We start from the raw sequence: 12844 nt of genomic DNA on the forward strand, positions 1-12844 counted from the left end.
GTTCTACTGTAGAAGATAGCAGTAATTGTTGGCAAAGGAGATTCTATATTTATATCAAATAGTTGAGTTATGAATTCATGACTATGTGCTTCCATTCAGTGGCTCTCATGACGATATCTGTCCAGATGCTTTCACACCCGACACTTCTTTCTTGATTATGGGATAACATCATAACATGTAAAAGGAATTTAGGAAACCATCTCATGGAACGCGAAAGTCATCACATTGCCAAACGCTTCAGTAATATAAGCCTCGAGGTACATCAAGCTTGGTTGGGAAGTAATTGAAGTGTTGTTGCACTTGCATCACTTTGGCAACTTGCTGTCTTCCCATGTCCTAAAGAAAAGGAGAATGGCTCTGAGTGAGTCTGTTTTTCCGGTCCCAGGCTCCCTATGGGCAAGATGACATTAGGAAACAACTGTCTGTGACCAAAGAGTGAATTGCTGTTGTATTTTCTTTGCTATTGCGACGTTGCTTCCTCGGACTTATTTCATGTTATGTTACTTCAGTGAGAATTTTTCTTTTCCAAAGGTTCCATTTTAAAGGGAATCCCTTTGATTTGGGTGGATATATGAATTTTAAAGGGAATCCATGGTTTAATCATATGATATATCTTTGATTTAGATGAATGTTGTTGCAGGGGTGAGACAACTGAATGATGGTGTGAAGTGATACTGTGTAACGGCATTCTAAGCTTCTTCCTTCTGAAAAATGATTGAGTTCCTGCAACGAAATAGTTGATCGAGATACGTTACCTGGAAATGTATACTTTGGCATTATGGTTTTGACTTACATATGTTCTTTCTGTGACAGGACTATGGTAACGGACTTCAGTGTCTACAATGGCTTCTGGAACCCCATTTTTTCAGGGTCCCGAACCATCAAGAGTAACGGTAGGATCTTAACTATGATTTAGTATATTATGAGCTTTTGTCACAGAATTGACATAGATTGATCTTGTTACCTACAAATGGACTTCAGTGTCTACTCGCAGGATGTTTGCGGAATCTGAATAATGAGTTGCTAGTTTGCTACACTAATGCATGCATGATTAAGGAGCTCAAGGCACAGAATCACAGATCCTTCTGTTATTGCACTGTGACGGTGGGGCATCAGTCGACGACTCAGAAAGAGAAGGGGAAGGCTGACCAGATTTGTAGTACTCTTGGAAAATTTAAAGATATCTTAGCTGATGTGTTTACTGAAGATTTTATTTAATACGAGAGGAATTTGTGTACCAATACCATACTGTCTCACTGGCGTTTGGAAGAGATCATATTGTGAGAGGAGCAGAAATATAAAATTGTTGTGAACAAGTAACAGTTATATAATGATCTTACTATGCCTGGTTTTAATGAACTTTACATTCCATTTATATAAACTTCTCATATATGCATGTAGTCGACTCGAAACTTTTGTGATAAAAGCTCGGATAATGATAGTTCTTTGTGTTCAAAGTTTCTTAATGTAATGACCCTAGACTATGAGGCAACTTTTGAGATGAAAGGATGATTTTAAGAAGCTTTTAGGTTTTAGTCTTTGTGTTCAAGTTTCTTAATAAATATAATGACCCTAAACTATGAGATATTATCAAAAAAATCGTGTCAAATCGAATCAACCATCAAACCGATCGATTGACTAGTTATTGTTAAACATATGTCAACGATGACTGATCGAAAAACCGATCGAATGACCAAAAAAATCTATCAAATCGTCAATAATCGACTGATTGCTAGGTTAAATTTATGTCAAAAAATTAAGCAAAATCGACCCTGAACACCCCTACTATGAGATAGTATCAATTGACTCCTTGTAGTGGAAAGAAGCAAATATCTAAAAAAATTTATTTATTTATCCTGCATATTTAGTTTTAGTTCTTTGAAAATTCTAAACAAGTTAAATAAATTGAGAATATTACCTTATTGAATTAATTCCAAGCAATATGATTTTTGAAATAAAAAAATCAATAAATCATAGTTGTGCTTGGGCTTAGCCGAAGCGCAACCATTCTTAGGTCCAAGCCCAGTTAAAAATGAGCCAGCCCAACAAATAAAAGTGCCGTGTACTCTTCTGGTATTTTGTAAAATGAGCGTGGTCTAAACTGGTATTTCGCCGATCAGTCACAACCAAAAACCCTAGTTCCCCTTCCATATATCTTGCAACATCTCTGAATCGACCTTCCGTTTCCCTTCACTCCGCAGAGATGTCGAAGCGAGGTTAGTTTGCCGCTACTCTCTCTCTCTTTGAATAGTTAGGCCTTCCATACAATATTCTGTTTGTTTTCCGTGAAAATCACTGGGAATTAAATTTTGAATCGCATTTTCATTTGGTAATACTCGAGCTGTCTATTTTTCAATAACATCTATTATGTCAATATCTGTTGTGAATTCAAAGCGGAATAAAAGAGCATGATTTGATGGTTTTTTGTGTAAATTCTCGTCTTCGTAGCCAATCAAAAGTTAAAGCTTTTGTTATACTGGTTTTCTGTTTAAGGTGGCGTCATGATCAATTGCGGCTAACTAGATTTTCCATGGATTTGGCCTTTCTGTTGGGTTCAAAAATTTATTTTCTTGCGTTTCCGTGTATTGTTGTTTGAGCGCTAACTAACTCTTAGAACCAAGCCCAAACTTTTTAATGCGAGTGATAGCATGTATTATTTATTTAATTGTATGTTAAAATATTAATTCAGGACGTGGAGGATCTGCTGGTAACAAGTTCAGGATGTCACTGGGTCTGCCAGTGGCAGCCACAGTGAACTGTGCCGACAACACCGGTGCAAAGAACCTTTACATCATATCCGTGAAGGGGATCAAGGGTCGTCTCAACAGGTTGCCATCTGCTTGCGTTGGGGATATGGTGATGGCCACTGTCAAGAAGGGGAAGCCTGATCTCAGGAAGAAGGTCATGCCTGCCGTCATTGTCAGGCAGCGCAAGCCCTGGCGTCGAAAGGATGGTGTCTTCATGTACTTTGAAGGTCATTATTTATTTCTTTATCGTCTGGTGGCCAGTAATATTTTTAAATGCAATTGTTTGCTCTGTGATTTTTCAACTTGTGTTCATTCTTATGTTTTGTTTTGTATTTTACCTTCTGTTTAATCTGGTTGATTGCATCTACAGAAATGGATTTAGAAAGTTTAGTGAGACAGTTTAGTTTCACAATTATTTCATTTGATGTTTTATGATTTGCATTAATCTGCTTTAATGGTTTTGCATTAGTCTGCTTTGAGGATTTGTGCGTAGTATTTTGATGATGTCTTTTGGCAATTGACTTAGTTAATTAGTTCTTGTTCGTGTTAGTCACCATTGATGTTTAAAATTTTGGGCAGGCTACTTCTGAGTTCTAAGTTTAACATTTTCTTGTGGCCATTGAGGTGTTTTTGAGATGTTGTTTGCCAATATTTGTATTGTTTCCCAGTTTCCCTGTCAAAATTTCATAGCAAATTAGTTGATACAATTTATGTCCATTGTGCTGCAGGTTTATGAATTTTCCTGTATTTCCCACTTATCATATTTCACTGATTAATTTCTTGTATTGAATCTTCTGTGGTTATTATCTGTCATTATTTTCTTTGGTTGATTTGCTGGTGATGTGGTGTTGAGAATTTTCTTTCAAAGTTTCTCTTCACCTCCCATACCCAGCTAGACTTGTATTACCAACCTTACCCCTATTATGGGTGGTGTGTATTTCTATCAGACTATCATCCCTGTCAAGGTTGGGATATTTGTCAACTTTAGTGTAACTTGTTATTCTGGTTAGAATTTTTTGGGCAAAATTTATATAGTTATGGAACTTTTGAAGATTCTTTGTTTTTTATGGCTTCCGTTGAGAGCTTTTCTCTCTTAAACACCAGACGTAAGTCAGGTATCCTCTTTGTTATTTGATGGTTGATACAGTTACATGTCTGGGAAATTTATGGGGTCCATCGTTACAGATGTCTTGATGCTTTTGATGCTCACATCTGCTCCATTTGGACCCTACATCTCTTTGTATAAGCAATAGTTGTTATCAATTTTGCTGTTCTGTTTTAGAATTTTATTGTATGCTTTTGCAAATATGCCATTTTGGTGCCAAGTAATGATCTTCATATCCCCTTCTGGAGCTTTGTTTTCAATGTGGAACTCTGGTAATCGTTGGTCAAGTACAACATGCTTGCTTTCCTTAGATGCCTTTGGGTTTTTTTTCCATTTACGAAAATTATTTTTACTTCAAAACACTTCACCTGATGGTATTCCATTGTGTCTGGTTTCCTTTCAGATAATGCTGGTGTTATTGTGAACCCAAAGGGAGAAATGAAAGGTACTCGTCAATACAAATCCATTTGAAATTTCAGTTGCTCTTTGTTGTGGTGTGATCACTGAATGTAGTTTTTGATGTCACACAACCGTTGCTTCCCCGTTCCTATTTGCAGGCCAAATATGTAGTCTCTTTTGCTCTTTATGGGAAGGGGAAAGGGATTTAGTTTGGTTGATTTGACATTTGCTTCTAACCTTATCATCCACTTCGAATAAACAATATCGGATATAATGTCCAGCCCATTGCTTATTCTCTCCTCTCTATGTGCCTCTCTTCCCATTTTTGGTGGGGTTGGGGGGACAGGATTGTTGCTATCTATGGGGTGTTTGTTTCTGTCCTTGCTATAGATTAGTAAAGGTGTGCGTTGTATTATAGTTGACATTCTTGCTGATTGCTGTTGTTTTAGGTTCTGCTATTACGGGTCCAATTGGGAAGGAATGTGCTGATCTCTGGCCTAGGATTGCAAGCGCAGCTAACGCTATCGTCTAAGATTGTTTCTTGCGTTATCGTTAAACTGTAAAAGCCCTTGCTTCACAGTTTTTGCCATAACTGAAAATTTTGTAATGACCTTAAATGTGTGTAGGCAGACTTGAATTTTGTGTTTTGCTTGCTATCATATTTTAGTTTTGATGACTATCTGAAAACTTGGTGAGCTAATATGGTGAAATGTTTGTTGGTTAACGCTATCGTCTAATATATATGTTGAGTACTTACAAAGTCAAAACAGGCCTCAAAATAGATCCAATTGGATGTGGTAAGCATATTGCTAGCGTTCTCGATTCCTTTCATCACATCTTACAACACTCTTAAACGGCTTAATATATATGTTGAATTGTCTCACGTAATCAAATTAGGTCAATTATTTTATTTTAGATTTATGTAAAATGTAAATGTTAAGTGATTTTATATTAATATTATTAGTCATCTAATATGACTGTAATTTAGATACGTCAAATGCACCTCACAACATCGCATCATAGTTTTAAAAGTGATGCGCCAAACAATTTTTGCGATCCAACTCATCTCACAGCATCATAATTTTATAACTCACAACACTTTACAGCACTCCCAAACAACACCAATTTTGGACACTAGTCTGTTGTTTGAAGGACGTGGGATCAAATACTACTGGTTTCAGACGTGCAAAACATAATTGATGAATGATTGGAGCTGGTTCCATTGTGCTGCTAGGTTACACTTGGAAATATTATTAGTTTAAGGTATTTGCCAGCCTAACTAGTAACCGGCATGTGAATGTGATCCTTAATCAAGAATAATCAGATTCTTGTTCATGACAACTTGTTTCCCACAACCCATATGCGCCCCATTTCACTCCATTGAATATAATTTTTATAAACAAACTGTACTCATATTATAAACTCCAATGCCAGGTTCTCCCCAGTCCTCACCTCTTTTGTAGGGGAAGACAATGGAGAGATATCTAGGCTTCTTGTTTTGTCTCTTGGTAAGTGCATCAGCAGTCTCAGACTGGAACATTTTGCATCAGAAGACCAAGAATGGTCTGATGATCAGCTTGAAAAACTATTGTGAAAGTTGGAAGATGAATGTTGAGCTCCACAACATTAGAGAATTCGAGGTCGTCCCCGATGAATGTGTCGGATACATTGGCAAGTACATGACATCAATTCAGTACCAGGTGGACTCAGAGAGAGCAGTCCATGAATCAATTGTGTATCTCAGCACTAGCTGCAGCTTGAAGAATGATGGTAGAGATGCCTGGATTTTTGACATTGATGATACCCTCTTGTCAACTGTGCCTTACTATAAGAAACATCGTTACGGGTAATTTCATACTCTTCACACTTTGATTCTTGATTCATAGATATATTATTAAACACTAGATCATGTTTTGCTTACATGAGCAATGAAGTTTGTGATTGGAAACAGTGGGGAGAAGCTGAACTTGACATCTTTGGAGGAATGGATGAGCAAGGGAAAGGCACCGGCCCTGGAGCACGCGCTCAATCTCTTCAATGAGTTGAAAGCCAGAGGAGTACAAATCATTTTGGTGTCTTCAAGAAGGGAACATCTCAGATCAGCCACCATTGACAACCTTGTTGATGTTGGTTACCATGGTTGGACTGGTCTCATGTTAAGGTCTGTCTCCCTTTCTCTGCTCATTAGCAAAATTTAAATTCTTTCCACTCAACTCACAATTCTGGTTCATTTAGGGGGGCTGATGATGAACTGAAGGGAGTGAAAGAATACAAGGCCAGCGCAAGAAAACAATTGATCGATGAAGGATACCGCATTTGGGGCATCGTTGGAGACCAGTATAGCAGCTTTGAAGGGCTACCAAGCGCTAGGAGGACATTTAAGCTCCCAAATCCATTGTACTATCTTTTTTAAAATTCTGATCCTATTTTTTCAACTGTTGATTTGCTTCTGTCATTCATCACAACATCCAGAATAACAGAGTTTTACTGAAAATGGAGAATAAAAGAGTAAACTGCATTTTTCTCCTTATTATTCAAATTTCAGGTTTCAATCAAAGATTACTGGTGGCTATAACAGTTTGCAAGATGACTCTAAGCTAGTAATTGGACATAAAACAACATGCTTCAGCATAAACCATATGCTCATACTCAGGTGCCATTTTCTGTCTGTCGAGATCCAGTGCGAGAAGATAATAGCATTCACACACGCTAAGCTGAGTAAGGGCTTATCTCACAAATTGCGATAATGAAAACACCCATGAGACTTTAACTCACAACATCCTGCTTGCGCTAAGAGTTAGCGAGTTCAGATTCACCATCTCAGCCAATGACCCGTTCAATCTAATACTTACAGCTTATACTTGTACACAACACCGCTAGATATTTAATTTAGTCCATGTTAAACTCCCCAATAGTATGATAATTACCAGTGTAAGTCTCCCAAGGGTAAATCGTCCAAGTCGAAAAACGCAACATGTTGCTGAAGAACACTGAATCCATCATGCATATGACCCCAGGTGTAAGGTGTTCCATATATGGATTAATGGATACTTTGTGTCTGGAGCTGGTAATGCTCTAGCCGTATCTGGTTTTACATATATAAATAAATCATGAATTACGAAATAATAAAACCCAAACTCTGGTTTCCATGGACAAATACTCAAATAGAGCCTTGAGAGTTTAGGGGGCGAACTTTTTTGAACTCAAGCTCCGCCCATTTTTTAAAATCGGGTACGAGCCTTCAAGTATCTTCATTAAGCCCACTAGGCCCATCCAAAATGCTTTCAAACCAAACCGCTACGGCTTCTTGTAGTCCAGCCCATAGAGAAAGGGCAAACCGCAAACGTACGGGGGATTCCACAGAAGAAGGGAAAACGAGCCTTCAAGTATCTTCATTAAGCCCACTAGGCCCATCCAAATGCTTTCAAACCCAACCGCTACGGCTTCTTGTAGTCCAGCCCATAGCGACAGGGCAAACCGCAACCGAACGGGGACTCCACAGAAGAAGGGGAAACGTTTTGCAAAAACCCTGGACGGATTGATAATAGTTTCTTTCTGCCCAGGTCGTTATTCGGAGTCGGGGTTGGTTATTGACGGTACAATCTTAAAGGAATGGCAAGCGAGATTGCGACGGAGACATTTGTCCCGACAGAGGGAGCCGCTGCAGCCGAAAAGCAGCCGCACAAGTTAGAGAGGAAGTGGAGTTTTTGGTTCGATAACCAATCTAAGCCCAAGGCAGGCGCCGCCTGGGGTACCTCTCTCCGCAAGCTGTACACCTTCGAAACTGTAGAAGAATTCTGGTGGTATGTATGTTTTCTCTCCCCTCCTCTCTGTTTATCTCTATTCATATGAGTGTGTATATCTGGGCCGATCTACTGGTTTTGTGGTTTGTTGATGTAAATCGTTGAGGGGGTTGTATTTGGTGTTCAAATAGGGGAATTTTGAGGCTTCTACTAATGCTTTCCATTTTTTGATTTATTTCGTTGGATTAGTTGCGTTAGATAGTCTGGCTTATTGCTTATCGTGGATCGCCTTTTTCCTTGTTCCTCCTTGAATATGTTTGCAGTATTTTAGTTATTGGATTTCTTTCTGTTTAAAATCCTGTGAGCAGAAATTAGTTTTCTAGACTTTTATTTTATATTTCTTAACTAGATTGGTTAGCAAGAAAGGGACATGTTTAATTTGAAAGTTTTCTGCAGTTTGTATGATCAGGTAGTCAAGCCCAGTAAGCTTCCTGCGAATGCTGATTTCCACCTGTTCAAAGCTGGAATTGAACCCAAATGGGAAGATCCTGAGTGTGCTAGTGGAGGAAAGTGGACGGTTACCAGCAATGTGAAAGCTAACTTGGAAAACATGTGGCTTGAAACTGTAATTTTCTAAATTCCCCTGCTACTACTTATGTTGAATTTTTTTTGGAATGCCTGAGGTACTGGGTCTTGGTACAATAAGATTTATAACCATTTTTGTGATGAGTACTGACTAATTAGTAATTTTTTTGTAGTTAATGGCCTTGATTGGGGAGGAATTTGATGAGGCGGATGAAATTTGTGGTGTGGTGGCTAGTGTGAGGCAAAGGCAAGATAAACTTTCACTGTGGACTAAGGCAGCTGCAAATGAAGCTGCCCAGGTAATCTGTATATTCAGTTGTTACCCCTTACTTCTAGTTCTGGTGTTGATGAATTTTTATGACCTTTTCGTACTTTATATCTTTTCTGCAATAGGAAATATCGCATCTGTGTAATTCTATGACGTGTGAAGATTTATAGCTATTATTTTAACTTTTCATAGACTCCAACATTCTTTTTTCTTTTTTGCCTTCTTGGCCTCTACACGTTTTATTTTATGGCAAAATGATATCATCCTAGTTGCCATTGGGTTTCACTCCATTTTTAAAGAGCTGGTGACAGTGGTGACATTTTGTGGTAGGTATTATGTTAAGAGCTTTCTAAAAAGATGTTAGCTGTTACAATTATATTGAGCATCTCATGAAACATCTATATTGTTATATTGCGATCATGACTCAAGTTTGCATGATTTGTCCTACTTGTTTCTGATGAGTTGTTAGTTGTTACATTTGGCTGTCATCAAATTCGAGTATAATCCGTCCACTTTTGATGGAACCACTTATATCTCAAGCCATATGTTCGTAGAAAGAAGTTGCTGACTAATGTATGCCTGTTCTACGAATTGGGATCAATACCTAGTTGCCTAGTGGCTCAACTCTCAAGTAAGGATTCCGTGCATTTCGTTTGAGTCACTCCTCTGTGTTGTGCTAGGTAATTGCTCTTATGGTGGCTGTAGTGTAGTTAAAGATGCCAAGCACAGTTGAATCTCAAAGCATGGGGGATGGATCATTTTTGTTGTCAAAGTGAGCCATACAACCTGGTGCATTATAAGCACAAAAGCCATGCGCTTCACTTTTGCTTGAAGTGCAAGGAGAAAGAAGAAAAATAAAGCAAGCCCTTTCATTTTAGTAATTGGTGCATTAACAAAATTATCAATTTGTGGCATAAGGGTTAGTGGGATATGGATATGAGGTGGTTTATGTCTACCTCCCTATAAACGTGCATTTGGTATTTATGTCTACCTCCCTTATCACATTTTTTCATTTCTCTGCCATTTGTTGGTACAAAATAATAAACTTATCAAGCTTTCCTCTTTGGGGTTTTTTGGCTCATTGTTCTCTTTTTTGGAAGTGGTGTTCTTCTTTCTTTCCTTGCACTTTCGCGTTTTAGCAGACATTCATCAAGGAGTGGATATAAGTTATGAACCTTTTCTATTTTCAATTTTATTGATCTCTTTGTTCCACCTTCGCGCTTCAATAAAAGTTCTATCATTCAAAAATCCAAAGAAAAAGAAAAAAAGAGAAAAATATGGAATCTCTATTGTATTCATAAATCATAAATACAGATAATATAATTGTGCCTTGCTTTTTAGTTGTCTTCATGACCAAGTATTTATTGGCGTGTATTTTGAGTTGGACGACATGGTATGGTTGTAAAGCATGTGAAAATGAAATATTGTTCGGAACTGATTATAAATAAATGGATTGATTTTTCTTTGTTATTTTGTTGTCTACCAAGCCAAGAATTCTGGAACTTTTGTGTATCTTGTTGAAACCATTGTGATAAAGACCCACTATGATTCAAGTGGTTAATTACTGTGCATGTATTGGAACTGCATCCCCACATTCACCCGTTTTAACTGTTATTATTTATTTCTAGGCTTTTCGGCTCGCATGTGTGGCATTACCCTGTCCATTCCTTGTTTTCCTTCACTTGTTTCCATCCCCACTTCTCTTCTCTTTTCAGATGTAATTGGGCACTATTCAAATGACATTGGGTTTCCATTAGGTCAGATTTGGGAATATGGGTCTCAGTGTATGATGCTCATGATGATGGATTTCAACTTAGCAGATGTCTCATGTTATAGATGAAGTATAGGAAGGTCAGAAAAGCCTAAAACATCTATGAACAGTAAACCTAGGAATTTTAGAATGTTATCATATGAACTCTGCTCTGATCTTAATGTTGTTTATTGATTTTTAGCCCCTTTTTTGTGAATATTTGTTCTGAAATTTCATTCCTACAAGGCATAGGCTTTGCGTTTTTATTTTCTGGATTTGAGTAAACATTTAAGAGAATTTCATCTTTCCCCTCTAGTCATGGATATTGTAGTGTACATTTGTTAATTTCCAATTACAAGTTCGTCTTGATAATCTGCTGCTGCGAGTCTGTCCTTCCTACCTGAATGCATTGTTTTGGCTCCTTTGACCACAGCCTTCTTTTACCACCCTTATTTCCTACTCTGAAGTCTGAACCTTGGTTGTTAATGGAACTGGTCCATCTACAGTTATTAAGAAACCCTTCCTAGTGTTGTTCTATCATTTTAACTGTGTATCAAATATTAATGGATAAGATTTGACTAACTTACCATTTGCCACACATAATAACTGGATCTGTTACTGTGAGTTTACCTATAGTAGCTTTAATTTTCCGAAAATACCTTGTTTTTGCAGGCATGGCTGACTTTTTTTTCTCAAAGGGGTTATGTGCACACTTTAAGTTGCCTATAAATTTTGTTCCTTGTTAGTATTTGTCATGGCTTACTAATTTCTAAACATGCAATCCGACAATGTGGTCTTTTTTGCATATCCTCTGCTCTTTCACTCACTTTAACTGACTCATCATGAGTTGTTTTATTTGATTGATAAACATGCGATGTGATCTTCCTTTGACCTGTAATTCCTTATTTTCCAGATGAGCATTGGGAGGAAGTGGAAGAAGATAATTGATATCAATGACAAGTTCACATATAGCTTCCATGTAATCTTTCACTTTTTGTTTTTTGAATATGATCTTCCGCCAATTTTTCCTTCTAATTCTTAATCCTTATCCCTCTTCTGACTTCCAGGATGATTCCAGGAGGGAAAGATCCGCCAAAAGCCGATACACTTTGTGAGACCATCTCTCACTCGGCCTTGGTTTTTGTAACGTTTCGTCCAGAGCATCAATACACTGCAAAGCTATTTCAATTGAGATGTTGTATTTTGTTATAACTTATAATGCTTCCCAACAATATTTTAACTCATGGAATATCAGGATGTTCGGCCATCAATTGCAATGGTTGATTCTAAATTCCCCATTGCACTGGTGAATTTGTTATTTTCTTAACGCAGCGGTGACGGTGGTTTAATTTTGAGATGAACTGAGAGATAAAGCTGGTGATGATTGTATTGATGTGCCCCATGCTCTATTATCTATTCGAGGCAGTGCGAGACTTGATCTTCCTAGCGTTTTGGCAATTTAAGACGGGAAGTGTGCTAAATAATTAGTTCCGGTAAATGATAGATGTTTAAATTTCATTAATCTAAGAAAAAAAAAAACCATAACTCAATAGAAAAAAGTGTTAGATATCTTATGACCTAGTGTCTATTATGATTTTGGGGATACCAGATCAAGTATCAACATCTGAAATGCCTTAAAACGAGTAGGCATGTGATTTTCATCAAGCTAGGAACCCAAGTCTATCTCCATTTTTCTTAGCCAACCTCATCTGTCCTTGCCTCTGATTTGCAGAATTCAGTTACCACCTGCAAACAGCATTTGAAAGTGTGGACCAAATTCAGCTCAAGTAATCCAATATAAGAGCAAATGTTGGTTCATGGACTTAAGTTGTAACACAACGATGGTTTTTTGTTGTCTCAATTCTAATGGGCCGAGCATGAGAAATTGGTGTTTGGCTAACTCCATGTTGACTCACTTTGTCCAAAATGGAATTCACTTCAACATATACGCATATTTTTACACAGACTTATCAAAAAAAAAAATTTTTACACAAAAATCAATATTGACCCAACCTCTATTACACAAAAATCAAACTAGTAAATTTATACTATTGTACCAATACATTTTGTTGGTCCAACCACATCAACAAAACACATCCCCAATACAACCACATCAGCAAAACCGAAACCTCAAACATTACTCGTATGCATACCCCAACAAAAAAAACACCATTGCTCTAAGCCTCTAAGGCGCCGTTTGGATGGGAAGATAAGACTCTGTATAGTATAAAATTATCCTTTAATGAA

The 12844-nt window shown here is 37.6% G+C and overlaps 3 protein-coding genes across 3 annotated transcripts; all 3 read left to right on the top strand.

The window, feature by feature from the left end:
• Positions 1-2069: 2069 nt before the first annotated feature.
• LOC120014351 (60S ribosomal protein L23) lies at positions 2070-4975 on the top strand. The gene is made up of 4 exons (XM_038866280.1): positions 2070-2216; positions 2690-2974; positions 4256-4297; positions 4701-4975. Exons 1-4 carry the CDS (start codon positions 2204-2206, stop codon positions 4781-4783), a joined length of 423 nt encoding a protein of 140 aa, XP_038722208.1. The 5' UTR covers positions 2070-2203; the 3' UTR covers positions 4784-4975.
• A 705-nt stretch (positions 4976-5680) lies between these two features.
• Positions 5681-6781, top strand: LOC120015706 (acid phosphatase 1-like). The gene is made up of 3 exons (XM_038868241.1): positions 5681-6097; positions 6203-6412; positions 6487-6781. The coding sequence occupies exons 1-3, from the start codon at positions 5724-5726 to the stop codon at positions 6662-6664; spliced, it is 762 nt and encodes a 253-aa protein (XP_038724169.1). The 5' UTR covers positions 5681-5723; the 3' UTR covers positions 6665-6781.
• A 949-nt stretch (positions 6782-7730) lies between these two features.
• LOC120014051 (eukaryotic translation initiation factor-like) lies at positions 7731-12015 on the top strand. The gene is made up of 5 exons (XM_038865975.1): positions 7731-8054; positions 8451-8619; positions 8753-8878; positions 11511-11576; positions 11665-12015. Exons 1-5 carry the CDS (start codon positions 7864-7866, stop codon positions 11710-11712), a joined length of 600 nt encoding a protein of 199 aa, XP_038721903.1. The 5' UTR covers positions 7731-7863; the 3' UTR covers positions 11713-12015.
• The last annotated feature ends 829 nt before the right edge of the window (positions 12016-12844 follow it).

Source organism: Tripterygium wilfordii, chromosome 14, assembly GCF_013401445.1.
Source record: "Tripterygium wilfordii isolate XIE 37 chromosome 14, ASM1340144v1, whole genome shotgun sequence".
Classification (NCBI taxonomy): Eukaryota; Viridiplantae; Streptophyta; class Magnoliopsida; order Celastrales; family Celastraceae; genus Tripterygium; species Tripterygium wilfordii.